Source organism: Schistocerca piceifrons, chromosome 2 (genome assembly GCF_021461385.2).
Source record: "Schistocerca piceifrons isolate TAMUIC-IGC-003096 chromosome 2, iqSchPice1.1, whole genome shotgun sequence".
NCBI lineage: Eukaryota > Metazoa > Arthropoda > Insecta > Orthoptera > Acrididae > Schistocerca > Schistocerca piceifrons.
In genome coordinates, this window is record NC_060139.1 from 613,369,691 (window position 1) to 613,390,403 (window position 20,713).

The window sequence follows — 20,713 nt, forward strand, 5'->3', positions numbered from 1 at the left end:
TGTGTACTCTAAGGGGCAATTAAAAAGTTTCTGTTTGAGGGTGTCGATGCAGTGTATAGGTAATGTAGCACAACTTCAATGTGAATACGTAAGCACTGACATGTGGGCAAGGAATTAGAGGGGCATTCATGTCTTTCTGAAGTGTGTGTGGTAAATGTGAAAACAAACTATAGTGACGTTATTACCAAATGCATACCATCAGAACCAACGTGTTGTTATTATTTTCTTAGCTGCTGAAGGATAAACACTGGTAGACATCTACTGGAGTATGATGAGTGTGTATGGGACAGCATCTCTGTCGAAGACGATTGGTGTGGAATGGTGCACCAAGTTCCATGCTGTTTGCAATTTGACACAAGATGCTGGTCAATTTGGGAGGCCAGCTTTGTCTGTTATGGATCAACTGAAATGGGAGACATGTGAGCACACTCCCTTTAGTCCTCATTTCTCCCCATGTGATTATCACATCTACAGCCTCTTAAAAAAGGCCTTCAATGGTGATGATTCCTGTTGGACAAGGATGTGTAGCAGGCAGCAGGACATGGTGTTTACCAAATGGGTATGTTCAACTTGGTGTGGTGATGAAATGATTGCCTCAGTGCTGACAGTGATTTTGCTTGACTGGCATACCGGTTCTGGATCATATGACCTCTGAATGGGAACTTTTTGATTGCCTCTTATGCATATAAAGTGTTATGCATCCAAGTCCCTCCTGATTTTTGTAATATAAGTGCAGGTTCTTGATTGTATGGCTGTATGTGTAAATAGTGCATATATGCACATTAACATCAGTAACTGTAATATGAAGAGCTTGGCAAAAGGCTTGTTCTCATTATACCATATGTTAGGGTTTCTTAGCATTCCATTCATGTATGGAGCAGGTGAAGAATATCTGCTTAAATGCCTCTAACTATTATTAGTCTAATCTTGTAATTAGCTTGGCAAAGGCTTGTTCTCATTATACCATATGTTAGGGTTTCTTAGCATTCCATGTATGTATGGAGCATGTGAAGAATATCTGCTTAAATGCCTCTAATTATTATTAGTCTAATCTTGTAATTAGTCTAATCTTGCCCTCAGGGCCTCTATGGGAGCAATAAGTAGGGAGCTGTAATGTTCATTACTTATTTAATACTGGTCCATAAAACATTTTAGCTAGGCTTTAACAGGATAGTTGACTTCCTTATTCAAGTGTGTGCCAGTTCAGGTTTTTCAGCATCTTCATGATGCTCTCCCACAGGTCAAACAAACCTTTGACCATTCATACGGTATACATCCAGTGTCCCTGTCATGCCTGATTGGTATGGGGTTCAAGAAACCTGAACAATGTAGTAGAATGTGTCACATATTTTTCATAAGAAATCCCTTTGTAAACTGATTGCATTTTCTTCATATTGTACCAGTGAAATGAAGTTTGCCATCTGTTTTATCTACAACAGTGCCTATATGATCATTCCATTTCATATCCCTACAAATTGTCACTCCCAGCTAGTTCTGTGAGTTAACTATTTCCAGTTGTGACTCTTCAATGTTGTAGTATTGAATACTATGTCTTTTTTTCATTTTGTGAAGTGCACAATTGTACTTACCTGAATGCTTAGAGAAGTCTACCATCCTCTGCACCTTTCTGAAATATTATCAAGTTCTGACTGAATATTTGTGCAACTGTTTTTAGACAGTATTTCATAGACAACCACACCAATTGCAAAAAGTTAGAGTTTGCTGTTAACATTGTTCACCAGGCTATGAATATACAACATTAACAGCAAGTGTCCCTACACACTTTCCTAGGACACACCTCAAGTTACTTGTACCTCTGTTGATGACTTCCCATCCAGGATAACATGTTGCAACCTCCATACCAGGAATCTCTAATCCAGTCAAAAATTTTATTTGCTATCTCCATAAGACCATACTTTCATTAATGAGTATTGGTGTGATTCTGAGTTAAATATGTTTCAGAAGTCAAGATGTACCACATGTACTTAACCATAATTCTTGGCTTTCAGTACACTCATGTGAGAAAAGCACAAGTTGGGTTTTGTATGACCAATGTTTTCAGAATCCATTCAGGTTGGGATAGAGGAGGTTGCTCTGTTTGAAATATCTCATTATATTTGAGGTCAGGATATTACAACATACATTTCATTCAGGATCTGAATTACTCCCCCCCAATTACGCAAATAACTGAAAAATGAAACTTATGTACCAGGACATAAAAAGTGAGAGCCATCATTGCCATCAAGAAATTCTGTAGATAAATGTAGTTTTAACAGGTTTTTATTTAAGAAATATTCGTGTAATTGAAATAATGCATAAATAGAAACTGACAAATCAATTGCTTGCTTTTTTCCAGAGCACAGAGTGCCAAGCCATGTATACTCTTTTTTGATGAATTTGATAGTTTGGCTCCAAGGTGAGTGGTCACTTACGTTTTCTAAAGATTTTTTTTCGTTTATTCATCTTAAGATAAAAGCTCTAAATGTGTATAATTTACACAATATTTCTTACTTTAAGGAAATATTATTGGTAACTAAAAATAAAGATCTATGACACCACTGCAATTGAGAGAAACATACTAGTCCCCCCCAATTTCCAGTTGATGTTATGAGGATTATCTGGTTTTGGTACTTGTATTCTTTTGTAGATGACACTGTAATCCTCACTTCCCATCTACAGTGTGTTGTTGTTCCCCTTTTCATGTTGTGCAACATTTACTTTGTGATCTACACTCTTTATCTTGGTGAATACAGGTTGCATTCATTCTCAAACAAACAATTACAATTTATTCTTAGGGTCTCAAGACAATTTAGTACACACTTTCAAATATCTGTAAATCCAGTAACAAAAGCATGCCTTATTTGTTGACATTGTTTAACAATGGTTTAGTTTCAAAATAATTTTGTTTGGAGACATACCACATAAATAAGTTGGATGTTATAAAAAACCATGAAGAATTTAAATGAATCTTAAGTAGCATTTCAGCTGTCTGTGATTCAAGAGCTGATTTGTGAAAGACAGTACTGTCATGAAGTACGGTTTCTGAAGTTATAAACATGAAAGAATGGCACAATAACTTTATGGTGTCAATTTCATACATATTGTCCTCATATAAATGCTCTCTGCCATTGAATGATTCACTTGGTACCAGATCTATTCAAAGGAGAATGAGGAAATTACTCTCATCCTGATAATATGATTAATTGTAGTGTTTCAAGAGGTGTATGCAGGCAGGCATTGTCAGGTGTAGGAAGAACACTCTAGGCTTTCATATCACCTTCGTAATTGTGGATTGAAAACTGTAAAATTTTGTAGACTTTTGCATACTTGCATTGGTGCCTTTGCTTCTGAGTTTGAAATTCACAAAAAGCATTGCTTGTTCCTACCAAAACAATTGTATCCTTAATCTCGTAAATGATTTTTATGGTGTAGCTGTGATGCCTATTCATCTTATTCTAGTGCTTACTATGACGGTACTATATGCAGCTACCAGCAGATGTTTTTGATTTTTTAGGGCAGCTGCTTCATTTTATGGTGCAAGGGTAATGACTGCCCTTGTGATGATCTCATCCAGTATCATTCAAAAAGGAAAGCACTGGAAGATTGTCCCAGTGGTGCTTGTTGGACCAGTATATAAGAAAATGTAACATTTTAGGATTTTACTATCACGCATATACAGCAAAGAACTTCTTCCGTCTATCTGCCATCTTTCCATCTGGTTCACATTGTACCCATCCTTATTTTAATTTCACTGCAGGTTTGATTTTTTTTTTCTATAATGCATTTCATCATTCTTCCATGAGCATCTCTTGATTATTGTTGCAAGCTGCCTTTCACTGGATTAATGTTTTCACGGATTAGATTCATTTAGTAGGATAATTTTCTGGTGATCTCTTTGCTGTTCAGATTACATTGTCATGAAATGCGGGGAACACTTTAGGGGCCTGTTTTATTTTGGACACTCAATATGGCAAGGGGTGAAAGTAGGCCTGGCATAAGGGTGCACCAGACTATTTTTAAGGCTGGGTGGGTGGCGAAATACCACTTTGGGAGGTATGATAAGTGTTCCTCTTCTTATGCGGTCCATACCTTGTGGAAGATTCAGGTGCAAGACCTGTCCTCTGTCTCCAGACCTGTCATACATCATTTCGATCATTTCATGTGCATCTGTCAGAGAAGTTATATCAGCTCTGTTGAGCTTCTGCATAGGTTTTTTGTGGGTGTGACCACCAACCAGCTGCCCAACTGAATGAATGATTACTATCAGACTGTGGCCAAGAGGATAGTTGACCACGTACTTCTGCACATCACACCTCAGCTTCAGTGGCTACTTCACAAATCAAGCCATATGGCTCCTTCTTATTAGTAATACCATCTCTTAAGTGCATAGACATGAATTGTCACTACAGCAAAACTTGCAATCCTCTGGGCGTCAATATACACTAGATCATTAGCCATTAATGTTTTTTATGAGTTAACTTCAGCTATTTATATCTGTTTTGCTCTTGCATGCTTTGTAAAATCACATAGCAACCCCTATCTATGACTACTGAAAACAGAATCTCCTTGCTTGCTTGACTCCATTATCAGTCTTGAACGTCTCAGTGTTACAGTGAAGCGTAAGAAACTTTAGCTTTGATGTTTATATTCTTCAGAATAACATCATAGGTTAAATTAGTCATTTGTTTCTCATGTGCTGTTCATATGGGTTTTGTTGTAACTGAATCAAAAGCTTTGCCAGAGTCTTTGAATCCCAGGCAAAGTGGTAATTAATACTCATTACTCCATGATATAATTTTGTTAATGACTGCAATTACTTGTTGCTTTGCCTGATTACAATTCAGTTTTTTATGTCTGATTGGTGATAATTTAGGGAGGAAGTTGACTGATTTGTAGTTTTTTGTATGTATTGTCTCCTTTGCCTTGAAGTAAAATAATTACAGTATTGTTCCAGTTTTTGAGAGCTGTCATCCCCATAGGCATTGTGTACATTTTGCACTTTCCTTTTCTAACACTTTTCACCTAAATTCACGTCACATCCTCCCCGAGTCATTTCTGAGTAGTTTTACATTTTGCTGAATATGTTCATATTATTGTTTGTTAGAAATTTTTAGCTTTGTTTGAAAAATTATCTTTTTTAAATAATTGCCCCCCCCCCCTCCCCCTCCTCCCATGAACCATGGACCTTGCCATTGGTGGGGAGGCTTGCGTGCCTCAACGATACAGATAACCGTACCGTAGGTGCAACCACAATGGAGGGGTATCTGTTGAGAGGCCAGACAAACGTGTGGTTCCTGAAGAGGGGCAGCAGCCTTTTCAGTAGTTGCAGGGGCAACAGTCTGGATGATTGACTGATCTAGCCTTGTAACACTGACCAAAACGGCCTTGCCGTGCTGGTACTGGGAACGGCTGAAAGCAAGGGGAAACTATAGCTGTAATTTTTCCCGAGGGCATGCAGCTTTACTGTGTGGTTAAATGATGATGGCGTCCTCTTGGGTAAAATATTCCGGAGGTAAAATAGTCCCCCATTCGGATCTCCGGGCAGGGACTACTCAAGAGGACGTTGTTATCAGGCGAAAGAAAACTGGCATTCTATGGATCGGAGTGTGGAATGTCAGATCCCTTAATCGGGCAGGTAGGTTAGAAAATTTAAAAAGGGAAATGGATAGGTTAAAGTTAGATATAGTGGGAATTAGTGAAGTTCGGTGACAGGAGGAACAAGACTTCTGGTCAGGTGAATACAGGGTTATAAATACAAAATCAAATAGGGGTAATGCAGGAGTAGATTTAATAATGAATAAAAAAATAGGAGTGCGGGTAAGCTATTACAAACAGCATAGTGAACGTATTATAGTGGCCAAGATAGACACGAAGCCCACACCTACTACAGTAGTACAAGTTTATATGCCAACTAGCTCTGCAGATGATGAAGAAATTGAAGAAATGGATGATGAGATAAAAGAAATTATTCAGGTAGTGAAGGGAGACGAAAATTTAATAGTCATGGGTGACTGGAATTCGAGAGTAGGGAAAGGGAGAGAAGGAAACATAGTAGGTGAATATGGATTGGGGGTAAGAAATGAAAGAGGAAGCCGTCTGGTAGAATTCTGCACAGAGCATAACGTAATCATAGCTAACACTTGGTTCAAGAATCATAAAAGAAGGTTGTATACATGGAAGAATCCTGGAGATACTAAAAGGTATCAGATAGATTATATAATGGAATTGACAGGAATCGGGGAAAGAAATACAATAGAAGAAGAATGGGTAGCTTTGAGGGATGAAATAGTGAAGGCAGCAGAGGATGAAGTAGGTAAAAAGATGAGGGCTAGTAGAAATCCTTGGGTAACAGAAGAGATAATGAATTTAATTGATGAAAGAAGAAAATACAAAAATGCAGTAAATGAAGCAGGCAAAAAGGAATACAAACGTCTCAAAAATGATATCGGCAGGAAGTGCAAAATGGCTAAGCAGGGATGGCTAGAGGACAAATGTAAGGATGTAGAGGCATATCTCACTAGGGGTAAGATAGATACTGCCTACAGGAAAATTAAAGAGACGTTTGGAGAAAAGAGAACTACTTGTATGAATATCAAGAGCTCAGATGGAAACCCAGTTCTAAGCAAAGAAGGGAAAGCAGAAAGGTGGAAGGAGTATATAGAGGATCTATACAAGGGCGATGTACTTGAGGACAATATTATGGAAATGGAAGAGGATGTAGATGCAGATGAAATGGGAGATATGATATTGCGTGAAGAGTTTGATAGAGCACTGAAAGACCTGAGTCGAAACAAGGCCCGGGAGTAGACAACATTCCATGAGAACTACTGACGGCCTTGGGAGAGCCTGTCCTGACAAAACTCTACCATCTGGTGAGCAAGATGTATGAGACAGGTGAAATTCCCTCAGACTTCAAGAAGAATATAATAATTCCAATCCCAAAGAAAGGAGGTGTTGACAGATGTGAAAATTACCGAACTATCAGTTTAATAAGTCACAGCTGCAAAATACTAACACGAATTCTTTAGAGACGAATGGAAAAACTGGTAGAAGCCGACCTCGGGGAAGATCAGTTTGGATTCCATAGAAATGTTGGAACATGTGAGGCAATACTGACCTTACGACTTATCTCAGAAGAAAGATTGAGGAAAGGCAAACGTACGTTTCCAGGATTTGTAGACTTAGAGAAAGCTTTTGACAATGTTGACTGGAATACTCTCTTTCAAATTCTAAAGGAGGCAGAGGTAAAATACAGGGAGCGAAAAGCTATTTACAATTTGTACAGATACCAGATGGCAGTTATAAGAGTCGAGGGGCATGAAAAGGAAGCAGTGGTTGGGAAGGGAGTGAGACAGGGTTGTAGCCTCTCACCGATGTTACTCAATCTGTATATTGAGCAAGCAGTAAAGGAAACAAAAGAAAAATTTGGAGTAGGGATTAAAATCCGGTGAGAAGAAATAAAAACTTTGAGGTTTGCCGATTGCATCTGTCAGAGACAGCAAAGGACTTGGAAGAGCAGTTGAACGGAATGGACAGTGTCTTGAAAGGAGGATATAAGATGAACATCAACAAAAGCAAAACAAGAAAAATGGAATGTAGTCGAATTAAGTCGGGTGATGCTGAGGGAATTAGATTAGGAAATGAGACACTTAAAGTAGTAAAGGAGTTTTGCTGTTTGGGGAGCAATATAACTGATGATGGTCGAAGTAGAGAGGATATAAAATGTAGACTGGCAATGGCAAGGATAGCATTTCTGAAGAAGAGAAATTTGTTAACATCGAGTATAGATTTAAGTGTCAGGAAGTCATTTCTGAAAGTATTTGTATGGAGTGTAGCCATGTATGGAAGTGAAACATGGACAGTAACTAGTTTGGACAAGAAGAGAATAGAAGCTTTCGAAATGTGATGCTACAGAAGAATGTTGAAGATTAGGTGGGTAGATCATGTAACTAATGAGGAGGTATTGAATAGGATTGGGGAGTAGAGAAGTTTGTGGCACAACTTGACAAGAAGGAGGGATTGATTGGTAGGACATGTCCTGAGGCATCAAGGGATCACACATTTAGCATTGCAGGGCAGCGGGGAGGGTAAAAATCATAGAGGGAGACCAAGAAATGAATACACTAAGCAGATTCAGAAGGTTGTAGGTTGCAGTAGGTACTGGGAGATGAGGGAGCTTGCACAGGATAGAGTAGCATGGAGAGCTGCATCAAACCAGTCTCAGGACTGAAGACCACAACAACAACAACAAGTAATTGCCCCTCTTAACTGTGTCAATAAATTAATTTCCTAGAATGATGAACCTGTTGCTTAATTTGATTGTTTAAACCTCCCTGTTCTTGAACAACTCTCGTGATGAGTCTGTTCCTTTCTAGCTTTATGTCAGCTTTTACTCGGCATGTTAAGAGTCTGTGATCACTAACGGTTTGAAATCCAGTTATGAAAATCAGAAGCCAGACCAAGTTTCATCGGAAGTATCTTCAGAAAGTGTAGTCCACCTACTAAGGAAGTAGTTTACAAATCCCTAGTTTGACTGATTCTTGAGTATTGCTCTTCAGTCTGCAACCATTGCCAGGTAGGACTGAAAGAGATCATGCAGATGATCTGACGAAGGGAATCATATTTTTTCATGGGTTTGTTTAGTAAGTACAAGAACATCATACGAACACTCATCCAACTCCAGAGGCAGGATCTATAAGAGAGTCAGTGTGCAATATGGAGAAGTTTACTGTCAAAATTGTGGGACTGCGTGTTCCTAGAAGAGCTGCTCAATATATTGTTTCCTCTTTCTTATATCTCACAAGAGGTTGCAGAGGTAATATTAGAGAGATAGGTAGATAGATATATAGATAACACACACACACACACAGAGAGAGAGAGAGAGAGAGAGAGAGAGAGAGAGAGAGCGCTAAAATATTCTAATCTTTAAATTCTTTTTATGCTTATCCATTATGGATATTTTAGAACCGTGACTGTATATTGAATGTAAATAAATTATACAGAACTGCAACCAGTCACTTTTTTGAATAATTATGTCTTATTCCATGAACCGGTTTTCGAACCTTTTCAGGTTCATCTTCAGATGGTTTCAGGAAGTTACATCATTACTGGTAGTAGCATAATGCTGGGTGCTGGCTCTATGGCAGAAAGATGGGTCACACTTTAATGTATTGCCATGACTGTAGCTTACCTGTCGATATGGATGTAAATTTAGTTTTTACTTACTGCGACAGTATAGGCGGCTTTTTTCGGTTAGTGTCCATCTGTCTACCTCCATTTTGATGTCCAGTAGTTATATAAGGACACACACTTCCACACAAACAATATTAATGTACACTTTGACAGCGAGACTTTTCCAGCATGCAGTATGTGCTTTACAACTGTTGCTTGTAACAAAGATCTTGACAGAAAGATATGGCATAGGCCTACTTTGTACAGAGATGTAATTTGGGAATCAATAATACAGAGTTATTGTATCTGCAATGAGATGCAGCTGTCTGTATGACTAGGACCTTTACATTTAAATTAATAACAAATCTTCAGATGAACTGTTGACTTATTTCTGTTGTTAATAGAGGGAAACATTCCACGTGGGAAAAATATATCTAAAAACACAGATGACGTGACTTACCGAACAAAAGTGCTGGCAGGTCGATAGACACACAAACAAACACAAACACACACACGAAATTCAAGCTTTCGCAACAAACTGTTACCTCATCAGGAAAGAGAGAAGGAGAGGGAAAGACGAAAGGATGTGGGTTTTAAGGAAGAGGGTAAGGAGTCATTCCAATCCCGGGAGTGGAAAGACTTACCTTAGGGGGGAAAAAAGGAAAAAAGGGGGAAAAAAGGAAAAAAGGGGGAAAAAAGGAAAAAAGGACAGGTATACACTCGTGCACACACACACATATCCATCCGCACATACACAGACACAAGCAGACATTTTCCTGTCCTTTTTTTCTTTTTTCCCCCTAAGGTAAGTCTTTCCGCTCCCGGGATTGGAATGACTCCTTACCCTCTCCCTTAAAACCCACATCCTTTCGTCTTTCCCTCTCCTTCCCTCTTTCCTGATGAGGCAACAGTTTGTTGCGAAAGCTTGAATTTCGTATGTATGTTTGTGTTTGTTTGTGTGTCTATCGACCTGCCAGCACTTTCGTTCAGTAAGTCACATCATCTGTGTTTTTAGATATATTTCTGTTGTTATGTTAACATGATCTGGGGTATTATCAAGAGCAGATTCTGTTTATTTTAGCTAAAGGTATATGTATAAGAGTTATAGTGATTGTAATGGACTAAAGCTGTTTGTATGACTGTACACTTCATATTTTAAAAATCATGAACAAAAGTTCTTTTACTGTTGACGTATTTTTATTCTTACATTAGAGTGATCTGAATATTGGTAAAGGCAGCTTCTGTTTGTTCCAGCTAGAATTAATATGTGTAAAAGTTCTGATTTATGTCAGCAGTAGAGGGCTTTAACATTTAGAGATATAGTACAGGTTTTATTCTGTGGTAGGATATTACATTGACACCAGTGTGGTTAGTATGTAAATAGAGGGAGGGGAGGTCATTGGGTGGGGGGGGGGGGGCGGTTGGGGAGCTGGTGTAGGGTTCATTGAGTGATTACTTGCTTTGAACTAGTAGATCTTCAAAGTTCTGAAGGAAAAATTTGTATCTCAGTTCAGTTTGGTCATTGAGTAGGTAGTCAGGCAATGGGTAGTAGTCTTGCAGGCTTACTAGCAGACATATATATCAATAACCTTGAAAATAACATTTTTAGGTCCCAAACCCAACTAAAAGATAAGCTGCTTTATTACAAATGCTCTCTTGATGACACACTCATTCTGTTCAATGGAACAACAGAAGAAATAGATAATCTAGCCAAAGAACTTAATAAAATACACAATAAAATCCAATTCACAGTAGAACATGAAACACCAGAAGGCATTAACTATCTTGATCTAACAATGTCAAATAAAAATCAGAACCATAAATTTCAAATTTTCAGAAAGCCAACAACCACCAATGGCATACACAAATCCTCTTGCCATCCAGACCAACATGAAAAAAGCATTCTTCAGAACAATGGTTAATTGCATGCTTAAAATCCCAATGGACACAAGTGAAAGACAAAAAGAAACAGAAATTACTAAATCAATTGCCTCCACCAGTGGGTACAATGCTGCAATAATACATAAACTAATCCATACAGCAAAACTAAATCAACCAACTGCTGAACAACCACCCATAAACAAGAAAACCACATTTGTTAGCCTACCTTTCCTAGGGAAGATTTCTCACCAAATAGCCAACCTCTTCAAGACATACAACATAAAAATACATTTCTTCACCAACAACAAAATACAAAATAAAATCATACACAGCACCAAAACCTCTATACAACAGTATCAAAAGTCAGGTGTGTACAAGCTCATTTGCAACTCATGTCCAAGCTTCTACATTGGAGAAACTGGTAGAAGCTTCACAACAAGATTTAAAGAACACACAGATGCACTCCATCTGAACAACCTGAACAAGTCCAGCTTTGCCTCACATCTTGCCCAATACCATCGTACTGCAAACAACATAGAACAGAATCTCTGAATACTACATTTTGCCAACAAAGGCAAAATACTTGACCTTCTTGAAGAAATTGAAATATTTATCTACACAAATACAGCACTTGACTACCTACTCAATGACCAAAACTGAACTGAGAAACAAATTTTTCATTCAGAACTTTGAAGATCTACTAGTTCATAACAAGTAATCACTCAACGAACCCTAAACCTGCTCCCCAACCCCCCCCCCCCCCCCTCTCAATGAGCCCCCCCCCCCCTCCTGCTATTTACATACTAACCACACTGGTGTCAGTGTAATATCCTACCACAGAATAAAACCTGTACTATATCTCTAAATGTTAAAACCCTCTACTGATAACGTAAATCAGTACTTCTACACATATTAATTCTAGCTGGAACAAACAGAAGCTGCCTTTACCAATATTCCAGATCACTCTAATGTAAGAATAAAAATAAGTCAACAGTTAAAGAACTTTTGTTCATGATTTTTAAAATATGAAGTGTACAGTCATACAAACAGCTTTAGTCCATTACAATCACTATAACTCTTATACATATACCTTTAGCTAAAATAAACAGAATCTGCTCTTGATAATACCCGAGATCATGTTAGCATAACAACAGAAATAAGTCGACAGTTCATCTGAAGATTTGTTATTAATTTAAATATAAAGGTCCTAGTCATACAGACAGCTGCATCTCACTGCAGATACAATAACTCTGTATTATTGATTCCTTGGTATTCATGTTAATGCCAAACATAAAATAACATTCCACGTGGGAAAAATATATCTAAAAACAAAAATGATGTAACTTACCAAATGAAAGCGTTGGCATGTTGATAGACACACAAATAAACACAAACACATACACAAAATTCAAGCTTTCGCAACCAACGGTTGCTTCATCAGGAAAGAGGGAATGAGAGGGAAAGACGAAAGGATGTGGGTTTTAAGGGAGAGGGTAAGGAGTCATTCCAATCCCGGGAGCAGAAAGACTTACCTTAGGGGGAAAAAAGGATAGGTATTCACTCGCGCGCGCGCACACACACACACACACACACACACACACACACACACACACACACACACACACATCCATCTGCACATATACAGACACAAGCAGACATTTGTAAAGGCAAAGAGTTTGGGCAGAGATCAAGTAACCTTTCACTCCCTGTATTTTACCCCTGCTATCTTCAGAATTTCAATCATTGCACTCCAGTCAACATTGTCAGTAGATTTCTGTAAGTCTACAAATGCTATAAGTGTAGGTTTTTCCTTTCCTTAATCTATCTTCTAATATAAGTCATATGGTCAGTATTGCCTCCAGTGTTTCTACATTTTTCTGGAATCCAAACTGATCTTCTCCGAGGTTGACTTCTATCGGTTTTTTTATTCTTAAATTATTTGTCTCAGAATTTAACTTCTATTATGTATAGTAAAGTATTATTTATTATGTAGCATTAGTTATACCTTTCAGCATCTGCTTTCTTTGGAATCAGAATTATTACAATCCTCTCGAAGTCTGAGAGATTTTTGCCTGTCTCATCCATCTTGCACACCAGGTGGAATAGTTTTGTCATGGCTGGTTCTCCCAAAGATATCAGTAGTTCTGATGGACTGTCATCTGCTCCAGGCATCTTGTTTTGACTTAGATTATTCTGTGCTCTGTCAAATTCTTGTCACACTATCTTGTCTTCCATGTCATCTTCATCTAAATCTTCTTCCCTTTCGATAATACAGCCTTAAAGTTCATCTCCCTTGTACAGCCCCTCTATATATTTTATACACTTTGAGCTTTCCCTTCTGTGTTTAGTACATGTCCCATATGAGATCTTGCAATTCATATAGCTGCTTCTCTTTACGCCAAAGGTCTTTTAATTTTCCTATAGGAGGTATCTACCTTTCTCCTAGTTATATATGCTTCTATAGCCTTATATTTGTCCTGTAGGCATTCCTGTTTAGCCATTTTGCACTTTTTGTCAGTCTCACTTTGTAGACCTCTAATTCCCTTTTACCTGCATCACTTGTTGTGTTTTTATATTTTCTCTTTTTATCAATTAAATTTAATATCTCCTGTGTGGTGTACAAAAATTTCTATTGGACCTTGTCTTTTAGCTTATTTGATCCTCTGTTGCTGTCACTATTTAATCTCCTAATGCTACCCATCCCTTCTACTGTATTCCTGTCCTCTACTTCAGTCAGTTATTGTCTAATGCTCCCTCTGAAACTTTCAATAACATCTCTTTTTTTTTTTTTCTTTTTCAACTTACCCAGAACCCTCCACCTTAATTTCTTATTTTTTTGCAATTTCTTCTTTTTCCAATTTACGAATAAATTGTGGTCAGAGTCCACATCTGCCTCTACAATTGTCATACAGTTTAAAAACTATTTCTGGAATCTCTGTGTTACCATTGTGTAATCAGCCTGAAATCTTCCGTTGTCTGCGGGTCTTGTCCATATATACAGCCTTCTTTGATGCTTCTTAAACCAAGTGTGGCGCCGATGAAATCGACACCAACATTGATATGCATTCATCTCTGGACTCAAAGCATTATCTTTGGCTGTTCTGCCATGTTAAATTCAGTTCTTTGTCATCCTTGTATGTGTTAAGGTTAAGAAATGAACTATTGCTAAATGGGTGTGATTATTGGTGCAACTAACCTGGTAATCCTCCTCACTGGTGACCCCGAGTTGTAACGTCTTCCGTTTTCTGCGGCCACCGAACCTCGGCCACTGCCATTGGCAACGAACTTTCCACAGGAAATGCAACCGCACTACCCGTACTGTTACTTCCACACACGGTTTAGTGAGGTGGCATGGAACTGCAGACCACCCTGCTACTTCCCACAAGCCAATTGCAGGTAGGCCTGGGTGCCACCTCCTGCGCACAACATGACAGGCACCCCCCCCTCTCCCCCCCCCCCCCCCCTCCTCTGTGCTCCATTGTGTCTGGGAATGACTGGATAATTGCGGACAACTTTACATTAAAGACATTTCGTTTCGTCGGGATACCTTTTCCTAGAGGACACAGGTGCCGATGTTTCGCTGCTGCCTACGTCCTTAGTCTTGTCGAACATCCGCCCTCATCATACTTCACTGCATGCCGTGAATTCAACTAAAATACATTGCTCGGCTTCAACTTCCCACTTCGTCTCAATCTCCACAAACTGCAAACTTGAGTGGACTTTTGTAGTGTGCGAAATTGACGCACAAGTGCCTTGTTGAGCTTGAACACGTCGCTCGCCTACACAAAAAAAACTTTGCGCTCTCCCTCTGGCTCCACGAAACACAGCTCCAGCTCTCGAATGCAGCAATGGAATTACAGACACTACAGCAAGGACAAAGCAAGGTCAGTAAGTGCGCCAAATCTGCTTGCAATCCCAGCAATCGAGCCTCCATGTGTTTACCTCCCGTTTTCCCTTGCAACTGTGCTATCAAGACTGCCATAATGTGTACTGACAGTTCCGCAGGGCCACACCCTCCTAACACAGCAGCATTTGACACTCGGCCAGACACAAGTGCGCATGCGCGATGAGCATCACGTGTTCCCGAACTGACAGCTCCTACCCTGCCCTTCGCGCACAGCACCTCAAACTATGCAACTTCGGCTCCTGCGTGCCGCCATGCAACCACCACTGACAACACAAACAGTGCACTCGCGCCAAGCGTTTCACCTGCGACCTTGATGCCACAGGCCGCGCCCTCGGACAATGGACTCACCAACGGCTCATGAGCTCTACCGAGCTCACCTGACCACGGTGCCACTACTATGGGCCGGTGGCCATCTTGTCGCGTTGACTCCTGGGACACTTTGCCACCTTGGCTCCCGTCTGGTCCGCCAAGTGGCTCTGAACACCACGACCATGCCTCGCCTGTCCCGCCCACCACACATTGTAAACAAACCGCCTCCCGTGCCGCCGGCAACATTTCCGTCGTCACCAACGGAACGGTTCACAAGCTTTGCCTCACACCAGGTCCCCTGATCTCCAGTAAACCACGTCGACTTTTTCCCGAGTGCATCTCCGACCTTAAAAATCAGATTTCTGAACTACTAAGCTCCGGCGTCATTGAACCCTCTGCCAGTAGCTGGTCTATGCCCATACATACGACACCCAAGAAAGACAGGTCCTGGCACATGTGCGGAGACTACCATCGACTAAATGCACGAACAATTATGCACACCTACCCCATACCCAACATTGCCGACTTTACCAGTTCCCTCACAGGTGCGACCACGTCTCTGTCATTGATTGCAAATGGGCCTACCATCAGAGACCCATGGCACCTGAAGACATTGAGAAGACAGCAATCACCACCCCGATTCGGTTATTTCAGTTTCGATTCATGCCCTTCGGTCCAAAAAATGCAACCCAGACCTGGCAACGCTTCATCAACGAAGTGCTATTCGACCTAAATTTCTGCTTTGCATATCTTGATGACATTCTTGTGTTCAGCTCCTCTGTCAAGAACAACATTCGACATGTGCAAACTGTTATGAACACTCTCGCAGCAGCAGGCATTGAGACCAACCAGGACAAATTGCAGCTACATCAACCCGCTGTCACTTTTCTTGGTTTTCGAGTCTCTGCCGACGGCATTTCACTGCCTCCTGAGAAAGGACAAACAATACTAAACCTACCTAGACCTTTGTCATTCAGAGAGCTCCGCTTTCTGGGGATGGTTACTTATTATCTCTGATATCTACCTCAAGCTGCGGAGATTCAGCCTCCACTGACAGACGCCTTGGCAGGCACCAACACTTCTGGATCTCGGCCCGTTACATGGACCCCTGCTATGACTGACTCTTTCACTGTCCTCAAAAATCTTCTTGCTGAGGCCTGCATCATCGCGCATCCTCATCCCAATACACAGCATTTCATCACCACAGATGCGAGCGATCCTGCCATCGGCAGTGTCCTTAGCCAGACAATCGATGGCCAAACTTCACTTCTGCAGTTCTTCTCATGCAAGCTCACCAATGCACAATGGAAATATTCCGTGCTTGACAGGGAGTTGCTCGTGGTCTATGAAGCGATTAAGCATTTTAAGACTGACGTTGAGGGACGCCCTTTCTATGTTTTAACGGACCACAAACCCTTGGCTGCGGCCATTACAAACCTGCCAGCTGAACCGCCTCCTCGCCGCTTCAGATACATGGACTTCATATCTCAATTCACCACCGATGTCAGACACATAAAGGGTGCTGACAATATAGTTGTTGATTTCCTTTCACAAGCCGATGCTGTCCATTCACTGTTAGACCTCTCTGAACTGCCTAACCTCCAACCTGCCAAAGAGGAAACACAAAACCTAATTTCAGACTCTACTTCTTCACTACACTTCATCCGCACCACCTTCCCTGGCATTTCTGGTGAGATCTGGTGCGACGACAGTACGGGAACGTTACGCCCCCTCATCCCAACCATGCTCCATTGAGCTGTCTTCAACGCATTGCATAATTTAGCCCACCCCGGTGTTCGTGTGGATTGGATTGGATGGGGGAAGAGACCAAACAGCAAGCTCATCGGTCTGGTGTTTATGCATTCGCCAGCCTCATAGCAGAGCACTTTGTGTGGAGAAATGTCAACAAGGACTGCCAGCAATGGGTACGCTCCTGCGTTGCGTGCCAACGCTGCAAAGTACACAAGCACACTTCACCGTCCCTCGGCGTCTTTTCGATCCCTCCTGGGACGTTTCCAGCATATTTATATTGACATTGTCAGCCCTCTCTCCCCCTCTAATGGCTTTCGTTATGTTCTCTCATCTATCGACCAAACAACTCGCTGGGTCGAGGCTGTCCCCCTCCCCAGTATTACGGCAGAAACTGTTGCTCAAGCTTTCGTCGAGTCATGGGTATCCCATTTTGGATGTCCAGCTATCATCACAACTGACCAGGGCAGACAATTTGAGTCGGCCCTGTTCAATGGGATTTTAAACATTTGCAGCATCTGGCGCATCCGTACCACAGCATATCACCCGCAAAGTAACGGGCTAATCGAGTGTTGGCACCTCACTTTCAGGGCGGCTCTTCGATGCCACGACTCTCTATGCACGGAGGCCCTTCCCCTTGTGCTACTCGGCATTTGTGCGATTTATAAGGAATACCTCAAAGGCACAATAGCCGAGTTCATATATGGCCAGAACATTGTTCTCCCTTGCAAACTTGTGAGCCCTTCCGCTTCTCTCCCGCAGTCTGACTTACCTTCCTTCGGGACTGGGACAGACGCCAATTCATCAACCTCCATATCCCTCCGCCCGCCAGCAATTCCCGGCCTAAGGTTCACGTCCCGAAATCTCTGGACAATTGCGAGTCGTCATGCTCCAAGATGACAATGTCCGTGCTCCCCTCCAACCTCCATATACTGGCCTGTACCAAGTTCTCCGCCACTCAGCCAACACCTATGACATCCAGATGAAAGATTCAGCTGTTACAGTCTTTCTCAGCAGACTTAAGCCTGATCATGTCGAGCCTTCTTCTACCCCCCTTCAGGCCACGACCACGCCACTCACTGTCGTGGTTCATGACGCTCCAACCACTCCCTCCATGTCGGATTTACACACTCCGTTGAGTGACTTCTAGCTCCAATCATCGAGCTCTCCTCCGACCTCGCCCTCTACTCCAGTCTCACACACTCCGTCGAGTGACCACATGCTCCCCATGTCGAGCTTACCTACGGTCATGCCCTCGCCGCTGGGCCCTTCGCCGGTCCCTTCGACCTTTCCACCGTCGCCTGCCTCACCCTGTCGAGATTTCTCACGCCCCCCCTGTCTTGAAGGTGCCCTCCTCGAGGTGTTTGTGCCTGTCCACCCGGACATAATCCATGACATCTCAATAATACTGAGTGATTATACACTGTTCATCGTGTGTTTCTCTTCATCCAGTGCTCATGACACAACCTCCACCATTCCCTGCCACCTGGTGAAATGTGTTCCCCTCCCGCCTGACGTCGACCTAGACATGCTACATGTGTTCGTCACACTCACCGGAGACATCGTCGTCGTCGCTCCATTCCACACGCAAACCACCGGCCTACCTGTTGCCGCACACCCAGTACGACGCCCGGCTCGCTTCAACGATTTCTAGGTTTGGTGGCTGAACCTTCCTTCACGACATCTACCCACGCAGCTCCCCGACAATGCTGTCGAGCTGACAGTGATCCAGCTCCTGCGGACCACCCCTGCCGACGCCATAGTCATCCCCCCCCCCCCCCCAACTGGCCTCTCAAGAGTACTCCGTACTGTGTGTGGGGGGGGGGGGGGGGGGGCTGTCATGTGGCGCCAATGAAATCGACACCAACATCAATATGCATTCATCTTTGGACTCTAAGCATTATCTTTGGCTGTTCCGCCATGTTCAGTTCAGTTCTTTGTCATCCTTGTATATGTTAAGGTTAATAAATGAACTATTGCTAAATAGGTGTGATTATCGGTGCAACCAACCCGGTAATCCCCCTCACAAGTATTAGTGCTGAGTGATTTGTGCTCTGAGGAAAATTCTACCAGGTAGCTTCCTCTTTCATTTCTTTCCCCCAGTCCATAACTCCAACTATTTTCCATTCTCTTACTTTTCCTACTATCAAATTCCAGTCTCCTCCCCACAAATTAAATTCTTCTTCTCCTTATCTATCTGAATAATTTCTTTTATCACATCAGACATTCTTTCAGTCTCACTTCACCATCTGTGGAATTAGTTGGCATGTAAATTTGTACTACAGTGGTGGGACCAGCTTTGTGTCTGTCTTGACTATACTTGGCATGATACTTCCAGGAAGTTGCATGCATGATAATATCATTAAAATTCCCAACCCTCAACTTACTCAAGGTAATTGAGGATGAGCACCATATTATTGTTATGGCTTGAAAGATGAGTTATCTCAGAGTAAAATTCCAGATAACATTATTCATTGAAAATAAGCAAAGTATGTTAACTTACTGATTTACCTCTGTCCACTACTTGCAATAACACAAAGTACAAAAGTGTCTGAACTTAGTTGTTTAGTAATCTCTAACGTGAGTTTTTTCCAATTTCAATTCTCATTAGTATGTACATCCAAAGTTGTAAAGGTTCTGCCTGGCTTACTATCCCCTGCTTCTACTGTAAATTTATCAATGGTGTCATAAATTTTGATGTGCAAAATTGAATATACTGTATTTTCTTAAAATCAAGAGAGAGGCAATTTGCGGAGAATCATTCAATAATCCCTCTCAACAAATTATTTATAATTTCTTTATTTACTGTATGTCTAGTGGGATTGAATTATGTGCTTGTGACATATGTAAAATGTGATAATTCTGCTTGCTGTGTGTTAAATGGAAGGTCATAAACACACATGAGAAGCAACAGAGGACCCAATACTCAACCTTGTGGAACTCCAATGATTTCTCCTAATCTGAAAGAGATTCTCATTCTCCAGTGTGTTAATCATGAAGTACAGTCTTTTGCATTCTTTTCATTAAGCACGATGTGAGTCATCTGTTAACACTACTTTTAATTTAATAAAACTTCTGTTTTTGTTATAAAATGTTGCGATCTACACAGTCAGATCTTTATGCAAATTAAATATATTTCTCTATTAAAAATGTAATAATTCTGCTTGCTGTGTGTTAAATGGAAGGTCATAAACACACATGAGAAGCAACAGAGGACCCAATACTCAACCTTGTGGAACTCCAATGATTTCTCCTAATCTGAAAGAGATTCTCATTCTCCAGTGTGTTAATCATGAAGTACAGTCTTTTGCATTCTTTTCATTAAGCACGATGTGAGTCATCTGTTAACACTACTTTTAATTTAATAAAACTTCTGTTTTTGTTATAAAATGTTGCGATCTACACAGTCAGATCTTTATGCAAATTAAATATATTTCTCTATTATTAAAACAGAAGAGCCACTGATTGCTCCACTCACAGGCTGTCCAGTTTCAGTTGTAATGTGTTCATTTTACTCGTTGTCCTCTTGTTAATACTGCTTGGCATATAATTTTCTTGTGCTGCTTCATTACAGAAAAGGTGTGACATTTGCATCTGCTTAGTCTCAGTAGAGTTCAGAGATGAACAATACAATGTTAAATATTAATTAAAGGCTACTTTTTATATGAATAATAATGTAAACTCACAAACCAACCA

The 20,713-nt window shown here is 41.0% G+C and overlaps 1 protein-coding gene across 1 annotated transcript in view; it reads left to right on the forward strand.

Moving 5' to 3' along the window:
- Positions 1-20,713, forward strand: part of LOC124776403 (peroxisome biogenesis factor 1) — a 388,232-nt gene that overhangs the window by 215,494 nt on the left and 152,025 nt on the right. The window contains 1 exon segment of the mRNA XM_047251383.1: positions 2,357-2,416. Coding sequence (XP_047107339.1) covers positions 2,357-2,416 — 60 coding nt within the window.